We start from the raw sequence: 23,596 nt of genomic DNA, 5'->3' as shown, positions 1-23,596 counted from the left end.
TTTGAATTTCAGCATTTCTATTCAGCTCTAGCTTTTTCATCAGGAATGCTTGGAAATCCTCTTTCATTAAAGCTTAATTTTTCCCACAGTAGCATTACACTGAGTTTTATTGGGTAAGTTATTCTTGACTGTAAGTCTGTATTTCATTTGCCTTTTAGAATTTCATATTCCAAGTTCTCTGCTCCTTTATAATGGTGGCCGCTAAAATAATTTGTGATCCTGACTGTGGCTCGTTAGTATTTGAAATCTGTTTTGGCTGCTTATAGTATTTTTTTTCCATGACATAGAAGCTCTGGATTTTGGTTCTGATGTTCCTGGCAGTTTTCATTTCATAAAATATTATTAGACTCAGTTAGCCAAGAAGTTTTGCTGGTTTAGAATAACAGAACTGCAGGTTCTGGTTATTTCTTTGCAGGCTGGAACTGAGATTTCACTTAGCTCCTGTGGTCTGAGACAAAGTACTGCTATTTGCTTCTGAATTTTCTCCTTTCTCCATACACTGCCCATGGCCATCCTATCCAGGAATGATACCCTGTGCATTCTCTTCTCAGTCTTCCTTGCACTGGGAACTGGGTAGTGGGTGACAGTTGCAAGTTGGCACCTGTTGCAGTGCTCCAGTTTGGGTCTGGATGTGCCCCATATGGATCTGGGACTTACTCTTGAACTGGTGCACAGCCTCTCCATGGGCACCAGAGTGTTCCACATGTTTAGTGTGTTTCTGCCACTGTCAGCAGATCCATCTCCCAATGCCAACCTGAGCTGAGCAAAGAAATCACTTTTTCTGGATTTCTCCATCAGGATTCTTGCATTTTTTTAGGTTTGGTTGGAGCAGTTTTGTGGTCAGGTGCTTGTCTACATTGCTTGCTACTACCCTACCATCTTCAACAGTGTTTTAGGAAGGTATATTCATTTGAAGAAATTTGGGAATTGGGAAAAACATAATTTTGAGTATCTGAGTGATGGTCAAAGAAGAAGCAGAACTTATTTTTCACTGGAGTATGTTATAGGCCATTTAGACATAAAGGAAATAGATGAGTTTGTAGAATGTGTCAAACCTAGCATAGAGATATGCTCTCGTAGTGATGAAAGACTTCAGTCATTCAGACATCTGGTGGAGCTTTCCAAAAATAGCTAATAACTTCTTGATTTGCCCTAGTGATTATTTCATCCTTTAGAAGGTGGTGGAATCAATAAGGGGAACCCATTCTGGATTCAGTTTTCTCTAAAAAGGAGCAGCTGGTTGCTAGGTTGAATAGATGGAAAGCTTGGAAAGATATGGTCACTCCAACCAAGATTTTCTGACAGGAGAGGAAATCTGGTTACAGTCTGGCTCAGACTTTGGGAAAGCAGATTTCAAAGGGTACAGAACAGTGGATTGGTATGATCTCATGGATAAAAATGCTTCAAGGGAGGTCAGCCCTTGGAAGAAGAAATGCTCAAGAATGAAATTCTGAAGACTCAAACAATTCCAATGAAAAAGAAAAAAAAACCCATGGGATTTGTCTGAAGAAATCAGTATGGAGGCAGCAACTTAGATTCACTTATTTATTGAGGTATACAGAGCATGGAAGGCCATCTAACATAAATAAGTAAAGTGAATGTGAGAGCATGACATAAGAAATGTGAAAGCACAGAATAAGCTGAGACTGTCATGGTGAACTAAGGACACCAAGAAACTCTAGCTCCATTGTGAGAAAGATCAAGAAGGCTAAAGACCTTGCCTTGGGACAAATGGAATCATTACTGAGAAAGGACAGAGCTGTTCAATTCTTTTGTTGCTCCACAGAGAAGGGTCTTGATAAGGGAAAAGACAGAGTAAGAGAAATGAACAATAGGGAGTTGAGGCCCTTCACATAGAGTTGTTAAAAGGAGCACCTGGCTGTCCTAGAATGAATTCCAGCACTTGGCTGAGGTGAACTGTAGCTTGCTTGTAAAGAACTGGCAGATGTGATCACTGAGCCATTATCAGCCATTATTTGAAAGATCATGGATGAGGCACCTCATCACTGGAAAAGCATAAACATTGTTTCTGATTTTAAATGGCAGCCAGGGAACAACCTAAAATAGATCACTGAGAGATAATATATCTAGAAAGAAAAGGGGTGATTACAAAGAGCCATGGTAGCATGGCTCTATCAGCAGATTTTTTTTGGGGGGGGGGACAGGATTATTAAGTATGAGAATACCTTGGAAATAATTTACCTAAATTTTGCCAAAAATCTTGGTAAAGTGTCATACTATTCTTGTGGAGATGGAGACCTATGAATTAGGAAATTATATAATTAGGTGGATTCAGAACTGGTTAGATTACTAAACATAGTAGGGATGTGAGCTTCACCTTGTTCTTTTTGGCATTTTAATAATGACAGAGATATGCTTATCAACTTTGCAGATTACACAAAATTGGGAGAGATACAGTATCTAAAAGGATTTTCACAAGCTAGATTTAGGGGTTCTTAACCTTTTTTGTGTCAGACCTTTGACAGTCTGATAAAACCTATGGACACCAGTATAATGTTTGTTGCCTATATTTATATAGAAGGAAATGCTAAATTTCAGCTAGCAGTGAAAACAAAAATGTTTCTTACTGAAGTTCACAGATTTCCAGAAATCTAGACCTCACCTTAACCTCCAGCCTGAAGCACTGGGTTGTATCTAATAAGAAATGTTTCAATGAGGATATAAGGGCTCGCACTTAGGTACAAAGAATTTAACTTTACAAGTGCAATATGCAGAGTCATGCCTAAAGCACTTGTTATTAAGATGTGGAGGTTTTAGTGGAATGCAAGTTACATCCAAAAAACCCTAATGCAATCTTATACTTCATTAGAAAGAACATAGCTCCCAGTTTTCTGTCCTGATCAAACCTAATCTGGAGTATTGTATTCAGGACTTGGGTGCCATAGTTTAAGCGTATTGAAAAGGGAGACACGAAAACTGTATTTAATCATTTGAAGGGTTATCATATAGAAAAGGAATTAGACTTCTGATTGGCTCCAGAGGGCAGAATGGGTAGCAATGGGTGGATGTTGCAAAAAAAGCAAATTTAGTTGATGTCAGGAAAAACTTACAACAATATTAACTGTCCAGAAGTGAAATGAACCTCAAGGTAGTTGATAGCTCTTCAACAGAAATCTTCAAGCAAAACTTGTATTGTAGAAAGATTCTTGTTCAAGTATGAGTCAGACTAGATAGCCGGAGCGCGCTTTTAACAAATTCTGTGTGGCAGAAATTAAAACCTACATTTACAAGTAGTTGTACCATTCTTTCACAATGTGACTAATATGGAAATATGTTTAGCATGATTGTACATATATAAACTATATCGGTTTGCTTGCTGTCTTGGGGAGAGTAAGGAGAGAGGGAGCTGGAGAAAAACATTACGCTTCACCTGAAGAGAAAAAAGCAGGGGAAGAAATACTGATCTTAGACAAAGCAAAAGCAAAAACAGATGTAAAGAAGTAGTGGTACCTTGGAAATTTCTTTTCTTTTCTTTTTTTTTTACCTTGGAAATTTTCAAGCAGAGCCTAAGGGTATGTTAGTAGTGGAGATAACCTTTTGTTATGGGTTGGACCAGATGGTCATTGAGATCAGTAAATCTATACACATTTATTTTATAAGCACCTACTAGGCACTGTGCTTACAATGGGGAATAGAGAGAAAGGTAAAAAACAGTTTGTGTCTCAAGGAGCTGACAGTCTAATGGGGAAGACAACATGCAAACAATAAGTACAAATAAGCTACAGGATAATCAACAAAAGAAAGGTACTAGAAATAAAGGGGAACAGAAAAGGTTTCCAGTACTTGGAGATAAGAAGGGAGAAAAATCAAGGCACACTGAAAACAGTAAAAATGTTAGAACTAACATATAGAAAGTCTTGTGTTGGGAATAGCAAGGAGGCCAATGTCACTGAATTAAGAGTACAGGGGGCTGAAAAGGGGAATTGCAAGTGGGAAGGGGTTTGAACACCAAACAGGATTTTACAATTGATCCTGGAGATTGAAGGGAGCCTCTGAAGTTTACTGATTTAAGGAAGTGACATGGTCACACTGGTTCTTTAGAAAATCACAGCTAGGTAGATGGACTGAAATAGGGAGACTTGTGACAGGCAGACCAACAGACTATTTCAGTAGTCTACTGTGAGGTGATGAGGGTGTGCATTAAGGTGGTAGAATCCGAGAAGAGTGTTCAAGAGATATTACAAAGGTAAAATTGACAAGCCTTGGCAAAAGATTGGATATGGGGAGGGAGGGTAAGGAATTGAGAATGACACCTAGGTTGGAAGCCTGGATGGCTGTGAGGATGGTGGTACTCTTGACAGTAAAGGAAAATATGGAAAGTGGGAAGGATTTTAGAAAAAAGATAATTCATTTATGGACATACTGAGTTTGATGTCTGTGGAGTATACAATCTGAGGTGTTCAATAGGCAATTGGAGATGAGAGTCTGGAGGTTAGCAGAGAGGTTAAGTCTGGATAAGATTTGAGTATCACCAGCAGAGATGGAAACAGAATCCCTGGGTGCTGATGAAATCATGAAGTGAAAAAGTGTAGCAGAAGAGAAAAGGAAACAGGACAGAGAGCTGTGGGACTCTGAGGGCATTACCTGGAAGAAGATCCAGCAAAGGTGACTGAGGAATAGGTAAGAAGAGAAAGGAGCAGCTAGGTGGTGCAGTGGATAAAGCACCAGCCCTGGATTCAGGAGGACCTGAGTTCAAATTTGAACTCACACTTAACGCTTAGCTTACTATCTGTGTGACCCTGGGCAAGTCACTTAACCCCCATTGCCTCGAAAAAAAAAAAGAGAACCAGGAAGACAGCAGTGTCCCAACACTCAAATTTTGTGATTCTAACATTCCATTATATTAATGTCATAATTTGTTCAGTTTTTCCCTAATTGCATATATATATATATATATATATATATATATATTCTTCTGATCACTTTGGAACATTAAAATAGTGATAACATCACTGGGTGAAAAGTTATGCAGTTTAATGATTTGGGATATAATTCCAAACTATTTTCCAGAATGGTTTGTTGGGCCACTTCACAGCTCCACCAGTCGTGTAGTAGCATGTGTGTGTATATATGTATATATACATAATACATATTTATACACTTATGTTTATTTCTTTTTTTTTCCTGAAGCCCCTGAAAATAAGCTTTTTTTTTGGGGGGGGTATCATTTCCCAGTCTTAGGGGTTTGAGGTGGAACCTGAAAAATTTTCATTTCCACTTGATGTTAAATTACATCCTATCTCCTGCCTCTTTCCACTCCACCTCTGATTCTTAGAAGACCTGGCTTCATGCAAGACTTATTTTAAGTGTCACCTCCTAGTGGAACACTTTCCTGATTCCCTTTAATTATTAGTGCCACTCCTGTCTCAAATTAATGTTTGTACAGGGTTTTGTTTTTTGTTTTGTTTTTTGTAGGGCAATGAGGGTTAAGTGACTTGCCCAGGGTCACACAGCTAGTTAAGTGTCAAGTGTCTGAGGCCGGGTTTGAACTCAGGTCCTCCTGAATCCAGGGCCAAGTGCTTTATCCACTGCACCACCTAGCTGCCCCCTGTTTGTACAGTTTTAAGCTTACATATTATATCCCAGTCAGGCAGTAACTTTTTCATTCTCTTTGTATCCCCTTTGTGCCTAGGACAATGGTGACTTTACTTAATAAATACTTGTTGGATTGCACTGGATGAAGAAAAAGGGGTGGGGAAGTGGAACTTAAAAGAGATTCAATGACTTGCCTATAGTCACAGATAAGAGTTGGAGGCTGGCCTTTCCTGATTCACAAGTCTAGGACTCTTTCTGCTGCTCTAAGGGCAGAAATAGGCCCTATATAACTGTAGAAAATGCATCAATTTAATTCAACAAACTTCTACTACATGCAAGGCACTCCAGTTCTTTGAGTTTGGACGATTTCCACTTTTAACTTTGTATTCCCATTTCTTAGTACCGGCCCATACATAGCTAAGTTTGTTAAACTAAACTACTGTCCTGTTCAGGAATATTTTATAAATTTATTTATTTAGAATTTTCCTCAAGTTACATATAAAAACAAATTCTTACATCGATTTAAAAAAAAACTTTGTGTTGCAAATTCTCTTCCTTCCTCCCTCCCTCCCTCCCCACCTCTCCTTAAGAACTTAAGCAATTCAGTAAGTTATACATGTGAAGTCCTGTAGAACATTTCCACATTAGAAAAAAAAAATACTTCAATCTGTATTCGGATACCATCATTTCTTTCTCTGTAGATGGATTGCATTTTTCTTAAGTCCTTCTGATAGCATCCTGCTCATCATTTCTTACAGCACAATAGTGTTCCATCCTAATCTCATCCCACAATTTGTTTAGCCATTCAAGTGTCTGAGGCTGGATTTGAACTCAGGTCCTCCTGATTCCAGGGCCCGTGCTTTATCCACTGCACCATCTAGCTGCCCCTTAATTCAACTTTTAAAAAAAATCTCTTTTAGGGTACCAACCTAGTAGTAGTATTGCTAGGTCGAAGAGTATGTATGATTTTATAGTCCTTTGGCAATAGTTTCAGGAATATTTTAGCACTGTGTGAGGCCTATTCTCTATTGTTTAGAAGTATGAGATAACTTTTTTAAAGGATCACTTTTTTTTAGTTAATTTTTTTTACATTCTTTTTTTTTTTTTTGGTGAGGCAATTGGGGTTAAGTGACTTGCCCAGAGTCACACAGCTAGTAAGTGTTAAGTGTCTGAGGTCAGATTTGAACTCAGGTCCTCCTGAATCCAGGGCTGGTGCTATATCCACTGCGCCACCTAGCTGCCCCAAAAGATCACTTTTAACATAGAAGCTATTTTGCTGATACTTAGCTTTGGAAAAACCTGGACTGATGAAAAAATATTTGTCCTTTAGTCGGGTCCGACTCTTCATGTGTCCATTTGAGGTTTTCTTGGCAAAGGTACTGGAATGGTTTGACATTTCCTTTTCTAGCTCATTTTACAGATGAAGAAATTGAGGCAAACAAGGTTAAGTGACTTGCCCGGATCACACATCTACTGTCTGAGGCCAGATTTGAACTCTGGAATCTGAGTCTTCCTGACTCCAGGACCAGCATTTGTTGTGCCATCTAGCTGTCTATTATATGGAAATGCTTAGTTAGTGACAGGGTTTGCAAGGGAGAAATGGATAAAAAGGTGCTGCCCTATCCTTAAAGGTTGTATATTCAATCCAAAAAGAAATTATTAAATACCTATCCAGGGAAGGGCACTGTACTAAGCCCTGGGTATGGAAAAAAATGAAAAAGTTTCTGCCACAATCTAGGCTAACTTGTATTAATAATTGCCTGTACAGGTTTAAACATATTACTTCCCAGATAGAAGATTAAATTTTAGATCTGAAAGGCACCTTAGAGGTTACCTTGTACAAGCCTCTTTTCCCCTCCCGTTTATTTATTTAGAATTTTCCCCGTTACACGTAAAAACAAATTTTCACATCAATTTTTAAAACTTTGCGTTCCAAATTCTCTTCCTCCCTCCCCACCGCCCCCTTAAGAACTCAAGAAATTCAATATAAGTTATACATGTGCAGTCATGCAAAACATTTCCACATTAGTCAGGTTGTGAAAGAAAAGACAAAAAAACTTCAGAAAGAGAAACTAACAAAAAAATTATACTTCGATCTGTATTCAGATACCATCAGTTCTTTCTCTAGATGGACTGCATTTTCCATAAGACCTGATAGCATCCTGCTCATCATTTCTTACAGCACAATAATGTTCCATCCTAATCTCATCCACAATTTGTTCAGCCATTCCCCAATTAATGGGCATCACTCCAATTCTGAATTCAACTTTAAAAAAAATATATATCTTTTAGTATGCCAACTTAGTAGTGGTATTGCTAGGTTGAAAAGTATGCATGGTTTTATGGTCCTTTGGCCATAGTTCCAAATCGCTCTACAGAATGTTTGAATCAGTTTACAACTTTACCAAGAGTGTATTAATGTCTCATTTTCCCCATATCCCCCACAACATTTGTCATTTTCCTCTATCTTGTTTTTTTTGTTTTTTGTTTTTGCAGGGCAATGAAGGTTAAGTGACTTGCCCAGGGTCACGCAGCTAGTAAATGTCAAGTGTCTGAGACTGGATTTGAACTCAGGTCCTCCTGAATCCAGAGCCAGTGCTCTATCCACTGTGCCACCTAGCTGCCCTCCCCCTCTGCTATCTTCTTATTCCAATCCAATAGGTATGAGGTAGTACTAAGAATTGTTTTGATCTGAATCTCTCCAATCAATAGTGAGAACATTTTTTTTTTTCAAATGGCTAGACTTGTATAAGCTTCTTATAAGAAAAGGATGGGGGCAGTAGGTGGCACAGTGGATAAAGCACCGGCCCTGGATTCAGGAGGACCTGTGTTCAAATCCAGCCTCAGACACTTGACACGTACTAGCTGTGTGACCCTGGGTAAATCACAACCCTCATTGCCCTGCCCCACCCCCCAAAATAAGAAAATGATACTCAGGGAGGCTATAGGTTACACAAGTAATAAATGACATAGCTAGAATTCGAACCCAGGCCCACCAACTTCAAAAGCAGAACTCTTTTCCACAGTACCATGCTGCCTGTCAACAAGGCAAAGTGCATGGGGACGCAATGGAACTGGGCCACCCGCGTTCCAGGTGAGAATTCTACTCCCGAACCGACCATTGACGTAGGTAGCTTCACCACTGCACGTCCAAACCTACTATGTAAAACTGAAAAGGTGGGTCCCCTTTCAGCTGTTTAATTATGAGAGTACCCACACCCTTTGAAAGCATCGATATACACACCCTTAAAGACACTGGAGAGCAACTTCTGAGGTCATCCACTTTTTTTATATATATACAAAGGTGGGCAGAGATGGGGCAGCCCAGGGTTGGGAGGGAGGGTGTCTCCTCTCTCGCCCTGTTCAGGTATTCCTCCTGTAGAAAGAGACTGAAAAGGCCGTTTAGGGGATTCCTGTCGTCGGCTCCAAGTGAGGACCGAGGGGGGGGGCACCGGGGAGGTAGGTTGGAGGAGAGGGGGAAGGACAAGAACTTGACGTCCAGGTAACCATCAAAAAAAAAAAAACCCGAAACGGGAACCAGGCAAGTTCTTGCAGTTACTACACCCGCACCGGAAGTGACGACACATAAAGCGCCCGGGAGGTGCCGGGGACCGGAAGCTACGGCGGCCGAGCGATCCCTTTGGAAACAAAACAAGCGACTTCTTTAGGGCGAGAGTCGGGAACTGATTTAGCCGGGCGGTCCGTGGAAGCAAGAGTAGGTAGGAGGACGAAGGACTGGGCTGGGAGTCTGAGGAGAATTCAAGGAGTGGCGAGGCCCCCGAGAGGGGCCGAGGCAAGTCCGCGTATCCGCGGCCGCCGCCTCGGAAGCGGTACCGGGTCTCCGGGGTTGGTGGGGCGGAGGGGTCAGAGTCTGGTTCCTGGGCTGGGCTGAACTGGAGGCAGGTGCCGGGGGCACCGGTGAAGGGGTACGGTGATGCTGGTATTTCGGGGGACGCGAGGGGCTCCCCGTGGGTGCGAGGGAGCCCGCGGGCAGTTTGTGACAAACAGTATCAGTGTAGGGCGAACAGCCGCGGACCAGCCCGGGATGGGTCAAAGCGAGCTCGGCCTGACCCTCTGGAGGTGGGGCCGCTTCAGTGGGAAGCGGGAGAAGCTGAAACTTGGCGCTCCCGTGCATAAGTGTCCTCTTTGTCCCCCTCGTGTGTCCTTGGTCGCCCCTCGGTTCCCGCCTTGACCGTCTTGGGTTGTACTGCCACCCAACCAGGAAATCCAGGTTTATTGCCAGTGGCTGGACTGAGTCACCCGGAACGTGTGGGCAATTGAAGTTTTACTTGTGATGCGCTCCACCCGGACTCTGTACTCCTTAAGTGCTCAGGCTTTTTAGAGAACAACCGGATTTAGTTTTCGCGTAAGGAAGAGCACCGACATCCACAGAGCACTGAGATAATGCTTCAGTGTGGGGACGTTTGTGCTGTGACTCGAATGGATGTTTTCTGAAGAATAAATGGGGGGGGGGGTGCTGCGTTTCACATGAACTTAGAAAAGGCATAAACAAAACATGTTTTCGTTTTTCTTGTCAAGAAATTATTGGTGGTTAATAATAATAGCTGGTATTTACATAGCACCCTAAGGTTTGAAAAGGTTACAACATTTTAATCTCATAATCACCCTGGGAAGCAGGTGAAACTGAGGCAGATAAAATTTAGTGATTTGCTCAGAGTCACACAACTAGTAAATGTGTCAGTGGTCCGATTTGAACTGGGGTCTGAAGGACTCCAGATTCAGCCACCTTATCCACTGCGCCACCTAGTTACATCTTGGTTATTCCTGGATTTTAATCTCAGTAGCAGGGATTATTTCTTTTTTTAAAATTTTAATTAACATTTTTATTTTAAAGTTTTGAGTTCCAAATTCTATTCCTCCTCCCCCAAAGCAATCAGATATAGGTTATACACTTGCAATTACGTAAAACATTATGATATCAGTAATTTTGAATTGTTATTTGTCCTTCATTTTTCGAAGAGCATCATGACATCTGGGTGATGTCATGACTTGAAATGATTTGCATTTAAATGAGGGAGGACCATGCAAGGTCACTTTCTCCAGAGCCATCTGGGTCCTGTGGCAAGAGATATATCAGTATCACTGGACATGGCCCCGGGTATTTTAAGGCAATTGGGGTTAAGTGACTTGCCCAGGGACACACAGCTAGTAAGTATCTGAGATGAGATATTGTATAAAAAACTCTGTGTTCAATCAATATCAGTTATTTCTTGAGAGGTGGATAGTCATCATTAGTCCTTTGGGATTGTCTTGCTGAGAATAGTTATCATTCACAATTCATTGAACAGTATTGCTGTTACTGTGTACAAAGTTCTTCTGGTTATGCCCATTTCATTATATATCAGTTCATACAAGTCTTTGCAGGCCTTTTTGAAATAATCCTGCATGTCATTTCTTATAGCATAATATCCCATCACAATCATATACCACAGCTTGTTTAGCCATTCCCCAATTGATGGGCATTCCTTTGATTTCCAATTCTTAGTCACTACAAAAAGACCTCCTCTAAATATTTTTGTACAAACAGGTCTTTTTCTCCTTTTTGAGATTCTTTGGGATGTAAACCTAACAGTGGTATTGCTGGATTAAAGGGTATGCACAGGTGTGTTTTTTTTGTTTGTTTGTTTTTTAGTGGGGCAATTGGGGTTAAGTGACTTGCCCAGGGTCACACAGCTAGTAAGTGTTAAGTGTCTGAAGCTGGATTTGAACTCAGGTACTCCTGACTCCAGGGCTGGTGCTCTATCCACTGTGCCACCTAGCTGCTCTGGGTATGCACAGTTTTATAGCTCTTTGGGCACAGTCTCAAATTGATGGTTGGATCAGTTTACAATTCCACCAATAGTGGATTAGCATCCCAGTTTTCCCACAAGCAGGGATTATTTCTTTTTTTTTTTCCTTTTTTTTTGGTTGGGCAATGAGGGTTAAGTGACTTGCCCAGAGTCACACAGCTAGTAAATGTCCAGCGTCTGAGGCCACATTTGAACTCAGATCCTCCTGAATCCAGGGCCAGTGCTTTATCCACTGCTCCACCTAGCTGCCCCTTCTATTGAGCTTTGAAAAGAGAAAACTTGTCAAGGTGGGAAAAAGAACCTGAGAGAGCTTATTGCAGATATTTATTTGAAGGATGTAAACTTGTTTGACTTGGCCCCAGAGTGCAGAATTAGGGGCAGCAGGTGGAAGCCATAGAGTCAAATTTCAGTTTAACATTAAAAAAAAGCTTCCTAACTGTTAAGACTTGTCCAAAAGTGGAACATAATGAATTCTCTATCCCCTGAGGCTTTTCGAGTGGAGACTGAGGTAATGTTATGGAGATGATTCCTGTTCTGGTTGGATAGACTGAACATCCTGCATATCAGACACTCACACTTAACTTAATTTTACCCAGTCTCAGCTTCCTCATCTGCAAAATGGGGATAATAGCCCCTATCATATGGTGGTTGTGAGGCTCAGATGAAAGAATATTTGTAAAACTACCCCCCCCATGGGGGCAGCTAGGTGGCACAGTGGATAGAGCACTGGCCTCAGGAGTACCTGAGTTCAAATCCGGCCTTAGACACTTAACACTTACTAGCTGTGTGACCCTGGGCAAGTCACTTAACCCCAATTGCCTCACCAAAAAAAACAAAAACAAAAACTAACCCCTCGACTTGTTCAAGTGATCCTATTCCATCCTGTCGCCTTTAACAGAGTTCTCTTTCTGTCATGTCCTCTCTTTCACTTATTTTTAATCTCTCCCTGTCCACTGGCTCATTTCCTACTGCCTACACATATCTCCATGTCTCCTCTATCCTGGAAAAATCCCCACTTGATATTTCCATCCCCACTAACTATTATTCCATCTCTTCCCTTTTTAGCTAAACTCCAGGAAAAGGTCATCTACTTTAGGGCCTCCACTTTCTCTCCTCTCACTCTCACTTTCACCCTGCCATATCCAATCTAGGCCTGTCATTTGTACCTCTGCCACATTTCTTGAATATACCCCCTTCTCTCCTCTGATGCTGCTACCACTCGAGCAGACCCTCATCACCTCATACCTGGATTACTGCAATAGCCTGCTGGTGAGTATGCCCACCTCACATCTCTCCCATTTCAATTCATCCTCCATTCAGCCACTAAAGTGATTTTCCTAAAGCAAAGGTCTAATCATGTAAACTTGCCCTGCCCTTGACTTAACAAAGTCCAAAGTCGTCCTCTTACCTCCAGGAGTAAATATAAATGCTCTGGCATTCAAAGCCTTTCATAACCTAGCCCCCTCCTACCTGTGAGAAGAGAATAGATTGCTTGGGGGGACCCAGAGATCAGTTTCTCATCCCCCCAGCCCCCCAAGTTCAGATCTTATCTAGAACAAACCCAAGGGAACAAAAGAAATGAAGATAAAGATTCTTTTGTCTGGCTCTGTGAAGGACAGATCAAACCACACTTAAAGAACTTTTCTTTAAGTAACTTGATCTAGGGTCTTTTACATACTTTTCCCTGTTGTCCTCTGTAGAATTCATTTTAGTTTGGACCTCCCTCAAGTTATGTCAACCACTGGAATTGAATGATGCTAACCAATTAGCTTTGATCAATGTATAATGACCCACCTCTATCAAAAGAGGAAATAAACCCTTGGAAAACGTCATCAGTCCTTTTTTTGGGTTTTAGAGTCTGTGTTCTAGGTCTTCTGGGTCTTGGAGTACTTTTCTCCTGCTCTGAGCTAACTGCCATGTTGAAGCTTTCTCCCTGCTTTCTCTACTATGCGGCCTGAGACTGTGAGAAGTTTGAGAGACACGTGGTCAATCCTTTACTGGTGTATAATATTAATAATATGCTTACCCAAAGCTGGTATCTATAGCAATAGTAATTATTTTTTAAAACACACACCTTTCCAGTCTTTTTATACCTTACTCCTCAACTCATACTCTTCAGTATAGTGACGCTGGCCTTCTGGCCGTTCCACCAAGACATCTCTGGGTTCTGTGCCTTTTCTCTTGTTCTCTCTGAAGCCTGAAACATTCTCCGGTCCATTCTTGACTGCTGACCTCCCTGGCTTCTTTAAAGTCCAAGAAAAATCTTACCTTCTATAAGAAATCTTCCCCAACCCATCAGTTCCAGTGTTTTCTCTCTGTTAATTATTTCCTATTTATCCTGTATATAGCTGGCTTTGTATGTATTTGTTTGCATGTTGTCTCCCCCATTAGATAGTAAGCTCTTTGAGGGCAGGGACTGTCTTTTTTGCCTTTTTTCTTTGTATCTCCCCCGGCACTTAGCACAATGCCTTCCCCCTTTCTGTTGTGCTTATGCCTCCAAAATCAGTTATAATTTAACACTGACCCAAGTACCTTACAGTAGAAGCTGCACAGGGAAAGTTCCCTCTACTTAGCAGGCCCCCCTGGAAAGGAGAGCTCTGTGTTCTGGGGCAGTGACCGGTACATAAGAGCCCCTCATCTCTTATTCTAAGTGGTGCTACGAATTGCACCAGATGAGCCTGCATGGATGAATCTGTGGCACAGATGTCTTCTACCCTACCTGTGCTGCTTCTGTCAGAGACCATTCCTGGGAGCAACTAAGCCAGCCACTCTGTTATATACTCCCTGTTTTTGGCCCTGTAGCCTTGGTACATGTCTAACCTCCCCCTCCCCCCCTTGTTCTGAGAACGATATAATCTAATAAATTCTACCATTGTCTCTGGAAAAAACTTGTCAGTTGACTGCCCTATTGTTCCATTCATGACTGCCCTGTTGTTCCATTGACTATCTTCGTGAATTTACAGACCATAATGCTTTTCCCTGGCCACCAACAATACAAACAGATTGCTTCAATTGTGTAGTTTTCTCCCATTATAATGTAAGCTTCTTGAGACCAGGGTCTGTCACTTTCGTATGTGTATGCATGTGCTTGGCACATAGTAAGCTCTTTTAAAAATGCCTTCCTCGGGGTAGCTAGGTGGTGCAGTGGATAGAGCACTGGCCCTGGAGTCAGGAGGACCTGAGTTTAAATATGACCCTGTGTGACCCTGGGCAAGTTACTTAACCCCAATTGCCTCACCAAAAAAAATGCCTTCCTTCTTTCCCTTGCTTTTTTCCTCCTTCCTTCCTTCCTCCCTCCTTTCTCATTCATTCACCATATTCCTCAGGATATGCACAGGGATTTTTCTTTTTTTGAAAATAATTTATTAAATCACAATGCTTTCATAAAAATATTTTATTAATAATTTAATAAGAGCTAAAAAGGGTTTTGTACTACTAATAATGTTGCATTTTTTAAATTGTTTCTTTTTAATGTCATTAAAAGTTTTTCTTTTGTGTATATTTTATTCACGTATTAGTACAGTATTACATATATGATTTATAAACAAATATACACATATTAGAGGTACATGCTAGAAAATTTTTACTGATTGAATGAGCTAACAAAAGTTAGAGATCACTGTGTATTTTTTATTTTATTATCATTATTATTATTATTATAATTTAGAAATCACTATTAAAAGAGCACAGCTAATAGGTAACCCAAAGCTACTAGCTAGTCTTCAATTGATTTTTTATTTACAGATCATTGTATTACTTTAGAAGATAGGCCCTGTGATTGCATGAGGAAACTCCCTCTACCAATACAGATTGTCACCTTCTCAGTGTAAAAAAAAATTTTTAACTATATCTCATCTAATAAAAAAATATAACTACTTATATGAAAAATTGTAAGTATAAGAAAAATTATAATTGGGTTGTAAGTCCCTTCATGGTCACCATTCAAAGGTAAAGATAATTTAACTGACTAGGGCCCTAATCTGAATGGGTGGGGGGGCTAATCTAACTGGAGGACTAATCTTAGGACTTTTTGACTGGCTGGCTATCTGACTGCTATTATTTTATTTTATTTTATTTTAGGTGAGGCAATCGGAGTTAAGTGACTTGCCCAGGGTCACACAGCTAGTAAGTGTCAAGTGTCTGTGGCTGGATTTGAACTTAGGTCCTCCTGAATCACAGCCGAGGTGCTCTATCCACTGCGCCACCTAGCTGCCCCTTGATTGCTATTATTTTAATATGGGCTGTTTAAAAAGTTCCACCATGCTTGCTCCTCCCAAATTGATAAGCAGACGATTAAGAAGCCTCTTAATTAAATAACCAAAGCAGAATTTATTTATAAAAATCAACGTAAGAGATAAGGGTTAAGAAATGCAAATTATACAACCTGTCTGCTTTTTTGTTTGTTTTTGTGGGACAGTGGGGGTTAAGTGACTTGCCCAGGGTCACACAGCTAGTAAGTGTCTAGTGTCTGAGACTGCATTTGAACTCAGGTACTCCTGAATCCAGGGCTGGTGCTTTATCCACTGCGCCACCTAGCTGCCCCCTACCTGTCTGCTTTTAATACAATAAGGGCCATTGCTTCCTCTTGCCTTAGCGTATGCTCCAGCTTTCTCCAACTTTCACTCTTTTTCTCTTTCACTCCAGCCTCGCTTTCACTGCTTAGCTCCTTTCTTCTAACTCCAAGCCCCCTTCACTTTATCGACCCCCCTGAAAAGCCCCTTAACGTCCTCACCTCTGTCGCCCACCCCCTGGCATCTCTAGCGTCTCTGCATTGTAGTCCTTCCTCCAACCTCCTTTGTGCTGACTGCTCTCTCTCGCTTTCTCTGACCACTGAACCATCTCCTTCTGTTCTCAATCTTCCAGCTTCCTCTTCACTGTCTTCTCCCCTGTGTATATGTTCCTTCTCTCCCCTCAAACCTCTCTGTGCGCCCCCCGCACATGCCCTGCTAATCCTCTGGCTGTGCTATAGCTGCCGACACTTGAGTGTCACGTGCATACCATACTTAGGGTTCTAGGAGCCCATGCCCCCTGCTGTGTGCCTGGGACCTCCGCACAGGCTATGCCAGAGGCTGGCCTGGACGAGTCTGGGATCTCTGGGATAGATCCTCTCAGGGCAGAGGGAGCTGGGGCTTTTTCCTCCAGCTGTCTGACTGGGCATCCTGTAAAGCCCACAGGGCTTTTTGGCTCAGCTGAAGTGGAGGGGGAGGGGTACCAGCCCCTCTTACACAGAAAAAAAACTCTGAGGGCCTAAGGCTTTTTAATCTCAGCCCAAAGGCAGGGTTCCCAAATCAAAATAAATTTCCACATCAGCAAATTACAATCTTATTGAATTGCTTAGAGTGCTGGGGGTCACACAGTCATTATGGGTCAGAAGCAAGACTTGTACGCTGATTCTGAGGTCAGCTTTCTATCTACTATCCCATGCTGCCCATCTTGTATTATTTTAATAATCATAATAACAGGGGCAGCTAGGTGGCGCAGTAGATAGAGCACTGGCCCTGGAGTCAGGAGTACCTGAGTTCAAATGTGACCTCAGACACTTAACACTTACTAGCTGTGTGATCCTGGGCAAGTCACTTAACCCCAATTGCCTCACCCCTCCCCCCCCAAAAAAATTAATAATCATAATAACATGTTTTTATAGTCTGTTACTTAGTTATATCCTGATGGTTAATATGGGTACATACTGCCTTCATGGATACAGAATGCAGCCTTTTTATCTGGTATGATTATTGCTCATATAGTTCTGGAAATCCACCCAAAATGCTGGAGACCTTCTGACTTGTTTAGTATCTTAAGATGTACCATTGTAGCATTGAGGTTTAGCCAATATTAAGATTTGTTGAGTTAATATTAAAATTATTATTATTACTATTGGACCAGATGTTGCTGGTATTACTGATGAGGTGATTTCTACAATTGGATGTCAATAGCCATCTATGACCTATAGTCTTAGAAGGTGGATTGGGTACTGAGAGATTTGGTAACTTGCCCAGGGTCTCTCTACCAGGATGTGTGAGGGTTCAGGCTTTTACTTTAGCTTGCTGACATTGATGCAAGCTCTCCATATACTATACAACACTGCTTTTCTATAATTAAAATTATGCTTGGTTTAAAAGCACAAGTAATGTTAAAATTGATTTGCAACACAATTCTAGCTGATGGTTTGGGCAGTTGGTACAGAAATATATTTTCACTTGGAAGGGAAGCTAGTCTAGAACAAAAAAATTGTCATGAATAATCTATATACTAGTAATCAAGACAACTGTAATTCTCTGTCTTTGCCAATTGGAAAAGAACAGGTAGGGGCAGCTAGGTGGCACAGTGGATAGAGCACTGGCCCTGGAGGCAGGAGGACCTGAGTTCAAGTCCAGCCTCAGACACTTGACAACTTACTGGCTGTGTGATCCTGGGCAAATCACTTAACCCCAATTGCCTCACCAAAAAAAAAAAAAAAAGAACTCCGGAAAAGAACAGGTGATTTTTTGTGGTTTGGGTGGAAAATAGAAGAGAACATTGTAAGAGAATCCTGAAATGAGGATTGTTGGGTGAAAGAGTTCTCATGTGTAGTATAGTTCTGTGGTCAGAGTTCTTTGAGTCCCTACACAACTAGACTTTGCTGGATTTTCATAAGCTTTCCATGACAGATGATTTCATTGTTATGAGTATTTTCTCCACTGATAAGAGCTCATATGGCCTCCACAACTCAGTAGAAGGTCATTAAGATTTGCTGATCACCCTGAAGCCAACCTGATAATTAGTCCCACTGAACTTAGTGTGGTCCTTGGCCAGCAGCCATACAGCCTGTTAGCAGGCCCCATACTCAGGATTTTTGCAGCACGATGGTACCTGCTTGAGCTTATGCTCTGCTGGCCTGGCCTTTGAAAATCAGGGTCCCTCTTCACACTCCAGTGAAGTATCAAAGTAGAACTTAGGTTGAAGATTCAAATCTTTAAAAAGATAAGTCCTGTGTAAGAAGAGTTTCATGATGTTGAATGTCTGTGTGACTTAATGTAGACAGTAGTCTTCTCAAGGTCACCTGGGATTTGAAGGTTCCAAAGAGGAATTAGGTAAAAAGTCTGATTGGAATGAAGAAAAATGGTAAGATCAACTAGAGGAAAATTTGAAAAACATTACAGATGAATACAGTAGGCATTCCATGTTGTAATGGAAGTACAGTTATCCCTTCCAAATTTTTAAAGGGGGGGGGAGTTAGGAACATGGTGCCCCAGCAATCTGGAAAATCTGTATAAAATTTTTTGGTTCTTTCTTCTTCTCCTTCCCACCCCTTCAGGGCAGTGAGTGTTAAGTGACTTGCCCAGGGTCACACAGCCAGTAAGTGTTAAGTGTCTGAGGCCAGATTTGAACTCAAGTACTCCTGACTCCAGGGCCGGTGCTCTATCCACTGCGCCATCTAGCTGCCCCCGGTTGGTTCTTTATGCACTGCGCCACCTAGCTGTTCCCATGGCCCTCTCCTTACCAGAGAAGAAGTCTGAATTTATTCTTTTCTTTTATTGGGTATTTACAATACCTTATTGTAAAGTTTGGGTTAAGTATTTATTTGGTCATAGGCTCAGTATCATCTGTGGCTTCAGAAAAACCTCCCCCAAAATTCCTATTTAATTTCTTATGCCAACCCACCATCCATCAAAACCTCTGTGGGGAAAGTCCTGATGTAAAAGGGATAACTGTATTCCTGTAAATAAGAAGATAATATGGCATAGATACTTACCCTTTTGCAAACTTAACTTCTGCATTTCTTTTTCCTCACCTGTCACATGATAAGAATATCTGCAGTAACTCATTGGTGTTGTGAATATCAGATGAGATAACAAATGAACTTTACAGAATTTAAAGATTATTTTAAAAAGGAAGACCTAGCACAGAACTCAGACAAAAGAGTAGCTCAAGGGTAAGGATTTACAGCATTGACTCAAGGAGAGAAGATACTTTGAGTCTATAGTACTGTTTCTGGTTCTTTAAATAGATAATGGGGATGGGTCATTAATTAGTCTACTATAGCTTAACATTTCTCTAAATATTATTCAACTTCCTTTAATTCTGTATTCAATAGCCTTCTGATCTTACAAGTTGTTTCCTGAATAGACTCAGTCATTAGGAAGAGAATAACTTCTCAAAGTATATTTTTCATTTTATATTGTTAGAATTATTTTCTGGGGGCAGCTAGATGGCGCAGTGGTTAAAGCACCAGCCCTGGATTCAGGAGTACCTGAGTTCAAATCCGGCCTCAAACACTTAACACTTACTAGCTGTGTGACCCTGGGCAAGTCACTTAACCCCCATTGCCCCGCAAAAAAAAAAAAAATAATAATTTTCTGGCTCACTGTCTACTCTTACAAGTATTTGATCAGCAATGAGTTTTGATTAGGGTGAATTGTTCAACCCTAATTGAACTGATGGAATCCAGCCTGAGAACTAGAGATCTTGGTGTAATCTGAAGGCCACCTAAGTAGGTTGGTTATATTGAAAAGTATATATTTTAAAAAGGATTGCTTTTGTAACATGTAACATACAATTTTTTTAAGACATGTAACCTTAACAGGTAATATTTTCTCTTTTTTCCCTTTTTTCAGCATTGCAAAAGGTTTTGTGTTTTTGTGGAAAGGAGGTGTGTCCATAAGGCTGCTCCAATGACGGAGCTATCCGCACCGTTACCATACTTCCAGAATGCACAGATGACAGAAGACAGCCATATGAGCAATACAGTACGGAGCCAGGTATAGTGAAAATTTTCCCTTTAATTCTTTCAGTTGTTTTTATCATTTATCTCTCTTGTAGGTTTACATATGCCCTGGGGGAGCAAAGAGAAGCAAGGGGTGGAGGAAGCCAACTGCTTGTTACTACTCTTTCTTATAGCACATGATACTCCAGCAACACAAAATCATAGTCAGTCTTGAGCCAATGGAATTACTTCCATTGGCCTGCTGTTGTCATCACTATGTCCTATTTTTGTGGCTCCCTGCTTTTGGCTGTGTATTCGCTAATCAAGAAATTTCAGAATTGAGGCTCTAGCCACAGGGAGTGCATGGATTGTGTGACTTCTTCTGCTTTGGCTTCTGTTCTCCCTATAATGGTGACTTCAGTTTTAAGGTTTTCTCACTTATAAAACACTATTTCCCTTTACTTAAAGGATAGCACAGAACAGTCCCTGTGGTAAGAGTAAGTATTTGTGCAGCTTTGAAAAAATGTTTTACCTTTCCACATGAGGGCTTCTATTGATGACATGGTTTTAGCAAGATAGATGGCCTTAGGAGCCAGGAAGATCTAGGAGTTAAGAAGGCCTTAGAACTGGTTGGAGGTGAAGGATGAAAAAATGGTTGGAAAAAAATATTTATTAAGCACTCATGCCACACACTGCACTAAGCACTGGGAAAAAATAAAATGTGGAGCTTATATACTAGGAAGAGACAACACCTTTTGGGGGGAGTGTTGACGAGGGAAAGGAGTTTCGATTAGGAAAATCACAGGAGTAATGGGTTGATCCATAGGGCTTTTAGAAAAAACAGCAGTAGTATTGCAAAGTAATTTCCTTAAATACAGAATTGACCATGACTTCCCCACTCAGTAAACTCTAGTGGCTCCCTATCGCCTCTGAGATAAAATATAAACTCCTCTGTTTAGCTTTTAAAGCCCTCTCTAACCTGGTGCTGGCATTCCAAATTCATTTGACATTACTTGCACCCTCTGTGATCCAGCCAAATTTACCTTCTCCCCATTCTTCAGATATGACATTCCATTTTCCTTCCCTCTGCCTTTGTTCCTGCTTTGCCACATGTCTGGCATGCACCCTTCTGCCTCCTAGAGTCCCTGTCATCCTTTAAAATGCAGCTCAGCACCATCTTCTGCATTAAGCCTTTCCTGCTCCCCACCCCCACTCCCTAACCTGCTGGGCCCCTCTCTCCCAGCCACCTTGTACATATCTGTGTTTATTCACTTTATGGTGGCGTATTCGGAGCCACCATTAGAATGTATGATCCTTGCAAGTAGGGACTGTGCCATTCTTTGTATTTGTGTGCCCAATGCCTGGCACATAATAGGCACTTAGTAAATATTTTTTGATTAACTGACTGATATTAATTTAATTACTTTGTCCTGAACAAGAGGTGGTCAGGGAGTGGGAAATGGGGGAAGGAAGAGATGACCTGGATGGGCAGCTGGATGGGATAGGAAGATAAAACATGGGTTGGGGTCTGTGTCCACTTGATATCATGCGGCAGATAAGTTTGAATTCACTCAGACCCTAATTAAGATGTCTGGGACCGAGGATGGGAGTTCCATTGATAAATGAATTCACCCAGAAGATGGAGGGAAGCACTGTATTTATTACGTGCTGGTGCTTTACAAATGGGATCTCCTTCAGTTCTCCCTCACAGTAATCCTGGACTTCTTTCTCTATTTGGTTTAAAATCCTCTCATGTACCTGAAGTTTTTCCTCATTTACTAAGCTTACTGTCTGTCTATTCAGTCAGCCCAGTCAATATGAATTTATTAAGTACTTACTATCTGCTGGGCACTGTGCTAAACACTGGAAATACAATTACAACAACAAAAAAGCTGGCCTCTTCCCTGTAGGGGCTTCTAATGGGAAAATACTGCACAAAAGGAAGCTGAAAAGTGGGAGGGGATGTGGTATGTGAGTGACATGATGGTAGGGTGGATTTTAGCGAAATGGAAAGGCCTGAGCTGTCCAGATCCAGTCAGAGAAGGAGGCACAGGAGCAGAGGCTACTTCCACAGTCTGATTTCCAGGGCTGGGGTGTTCTCTGAATATTTGTAATATTTTCTTTTCATAGTGCTTGTTTGCTAGATTGAAGTTTGTTTCCTAAACTGCACAAATTATTAACAGTAATGAGCAATGTTACATTAGAACTGGCATTATTAAAGGAATATGCACATACTAAAAACCAATCCCCAGACAATTCATTTGTACCGAAATCTTCTAAAACTAGGGATAGCTGAAACAATAGACTTCAGAATATTAGAACCATAGCTAACAGCTCAAATACTGTCGTGCAGCTCAGGTGTTGCCAGCAGCTCTCAGCTCAAAGAATCCAAGTGGGCAACAGAGGGTGGGTGAAGGCTTCTTCATCTTCTTGAAGATGGGCATTCTTCTGAATGTGCTGGAGAGTGCACTAAAGTGAGGTCCTACACTGTTATTTATACCCACCAAGGGTCCCTCTCAACCAACCACATTACAGTTCTCATTTACATACAGTATTACAGAAACAACCAATCACAGCATATAGTACCAAATTCCCAGATATGGTGACTGTAATGACCAATCAGATTGTATCAGTCAACCAATCAGATTGCACTAGTCGACCAATCACATTGTGACACTAGGCCATAACCTTATTCTGGGCAAGAATGTCCATCCCTCACTAGACCAATGCTGTGTTAACATACGTAAAGATACGTAACTTTTCAAGGAACAAAACTTAAATCAGGGTTTGAACATCAGGGTCATGTGGGAATCACCTCAGGCACCTCAAGGTGAACTCCCAGCTTAGCTTGGTTCCCATAAAACATAGGCCCCTTTCTGGGCCTTGGCTTCTTAGAGCTTTGTGTGCCAGGTGGCCCCCTGCTGAGAAGTTCAGGCAACAAAGTTGTGGGGCTTGAAACTAAACTCTCTCTCCTCAGGGCTCTTCTTGAGAAGAGTCCAAATAGGGTTTTTTCTTTCAAGAAGAAAAAAGTAAGAATACATGTTGGAAGTTTTTGAATTGGTGCAACCTGTTATATGTTGTCTTCAGGTATTTTATTTTTACATGGGTACAGTAGCCAAGGGCAGCTTGTTGGCATAGTGGATAAAGTGCTGGGCCAGGAATCAGGAAGACCTACTAGCTATGTGATCCTAGGCAAGTCACTTAACCCTGTTGGCTTCAATTTCATCTATAAATTGAGCTGGAGAAGGAAATGGCAAATTACTCCAATAACTTTGTCAAGAAAACCCCCTAAAAGGGGTTATAAAGAGTTGGACACAACCGAAATGACTAAACAATAACAAAATGGGGATAATGATAGATAGTACTTAGCTCCCAGGGTTGTTATAAAAATCAAATGAGATTTTTGATTTGGCCTCAAATACTTACTAAATTTTTAAAAAATTTTTTTATTTTTTGTGAGACAATTGGGGTTAAGTGACTTGCCCAGGGTCACACAGCTAGTAAGTGTTAAGTGTCTGAGGCCGGATTTGAACTCAGTTCCTACTGA

General features: G+C 41.2%; 1 protein-coding gene across 2 annotated transcripts in view; it reads left to right on the top strand.

Annotated features, from left to right (window-relative positions):
- Positions 1–9,131: 9,131 nt before the first annotated feature.
- Positions 9,132–23,596, top strand: part of PSEN1 (presenilin 1) — a 67,840-nt gene continuing 53,375 nt past the window's right edge. The window contains exons 1-2 of one of the 2 annotated variants that reach the window (XM_043984017.1): positions 9,132–9,275; positions 19,961–20,104. In XM_043984017.1, coding sequence (XP_043839952.1) covers positions 20,018–20,104 — 87 coding nt within the window. In that variant the 5' untranslated portion in view covers positions 9,132–9,275; positions 19,961–20,017. The remainder of the gene's footprint in view (positions 9,276–19,960; positions 20,105–23,596) is intronic. The other variant, XM_043984018.1, reaches the window with a different exon arrangement.

Source organism: Dromiciops gliroides, chromosome 2, assembly GCF_019393635.1.
Source record: "Dromiciops gliroides isolate mDroGli1 chromosome 2, mDroGli1.pri, whole genome shotgun sequence".
Classification (NCBI taxonomy): Eukaryota; Metazoa; Chordata; class Mammalia; order Microbiotheria; family Microbiotheriidae; genus Dromiciops; species Dromiciops gliroides.
Note: the sequence above shows the minus strand (reverse complement) of the source record. Positions and strands in the feature narration are given on the sequence as shown.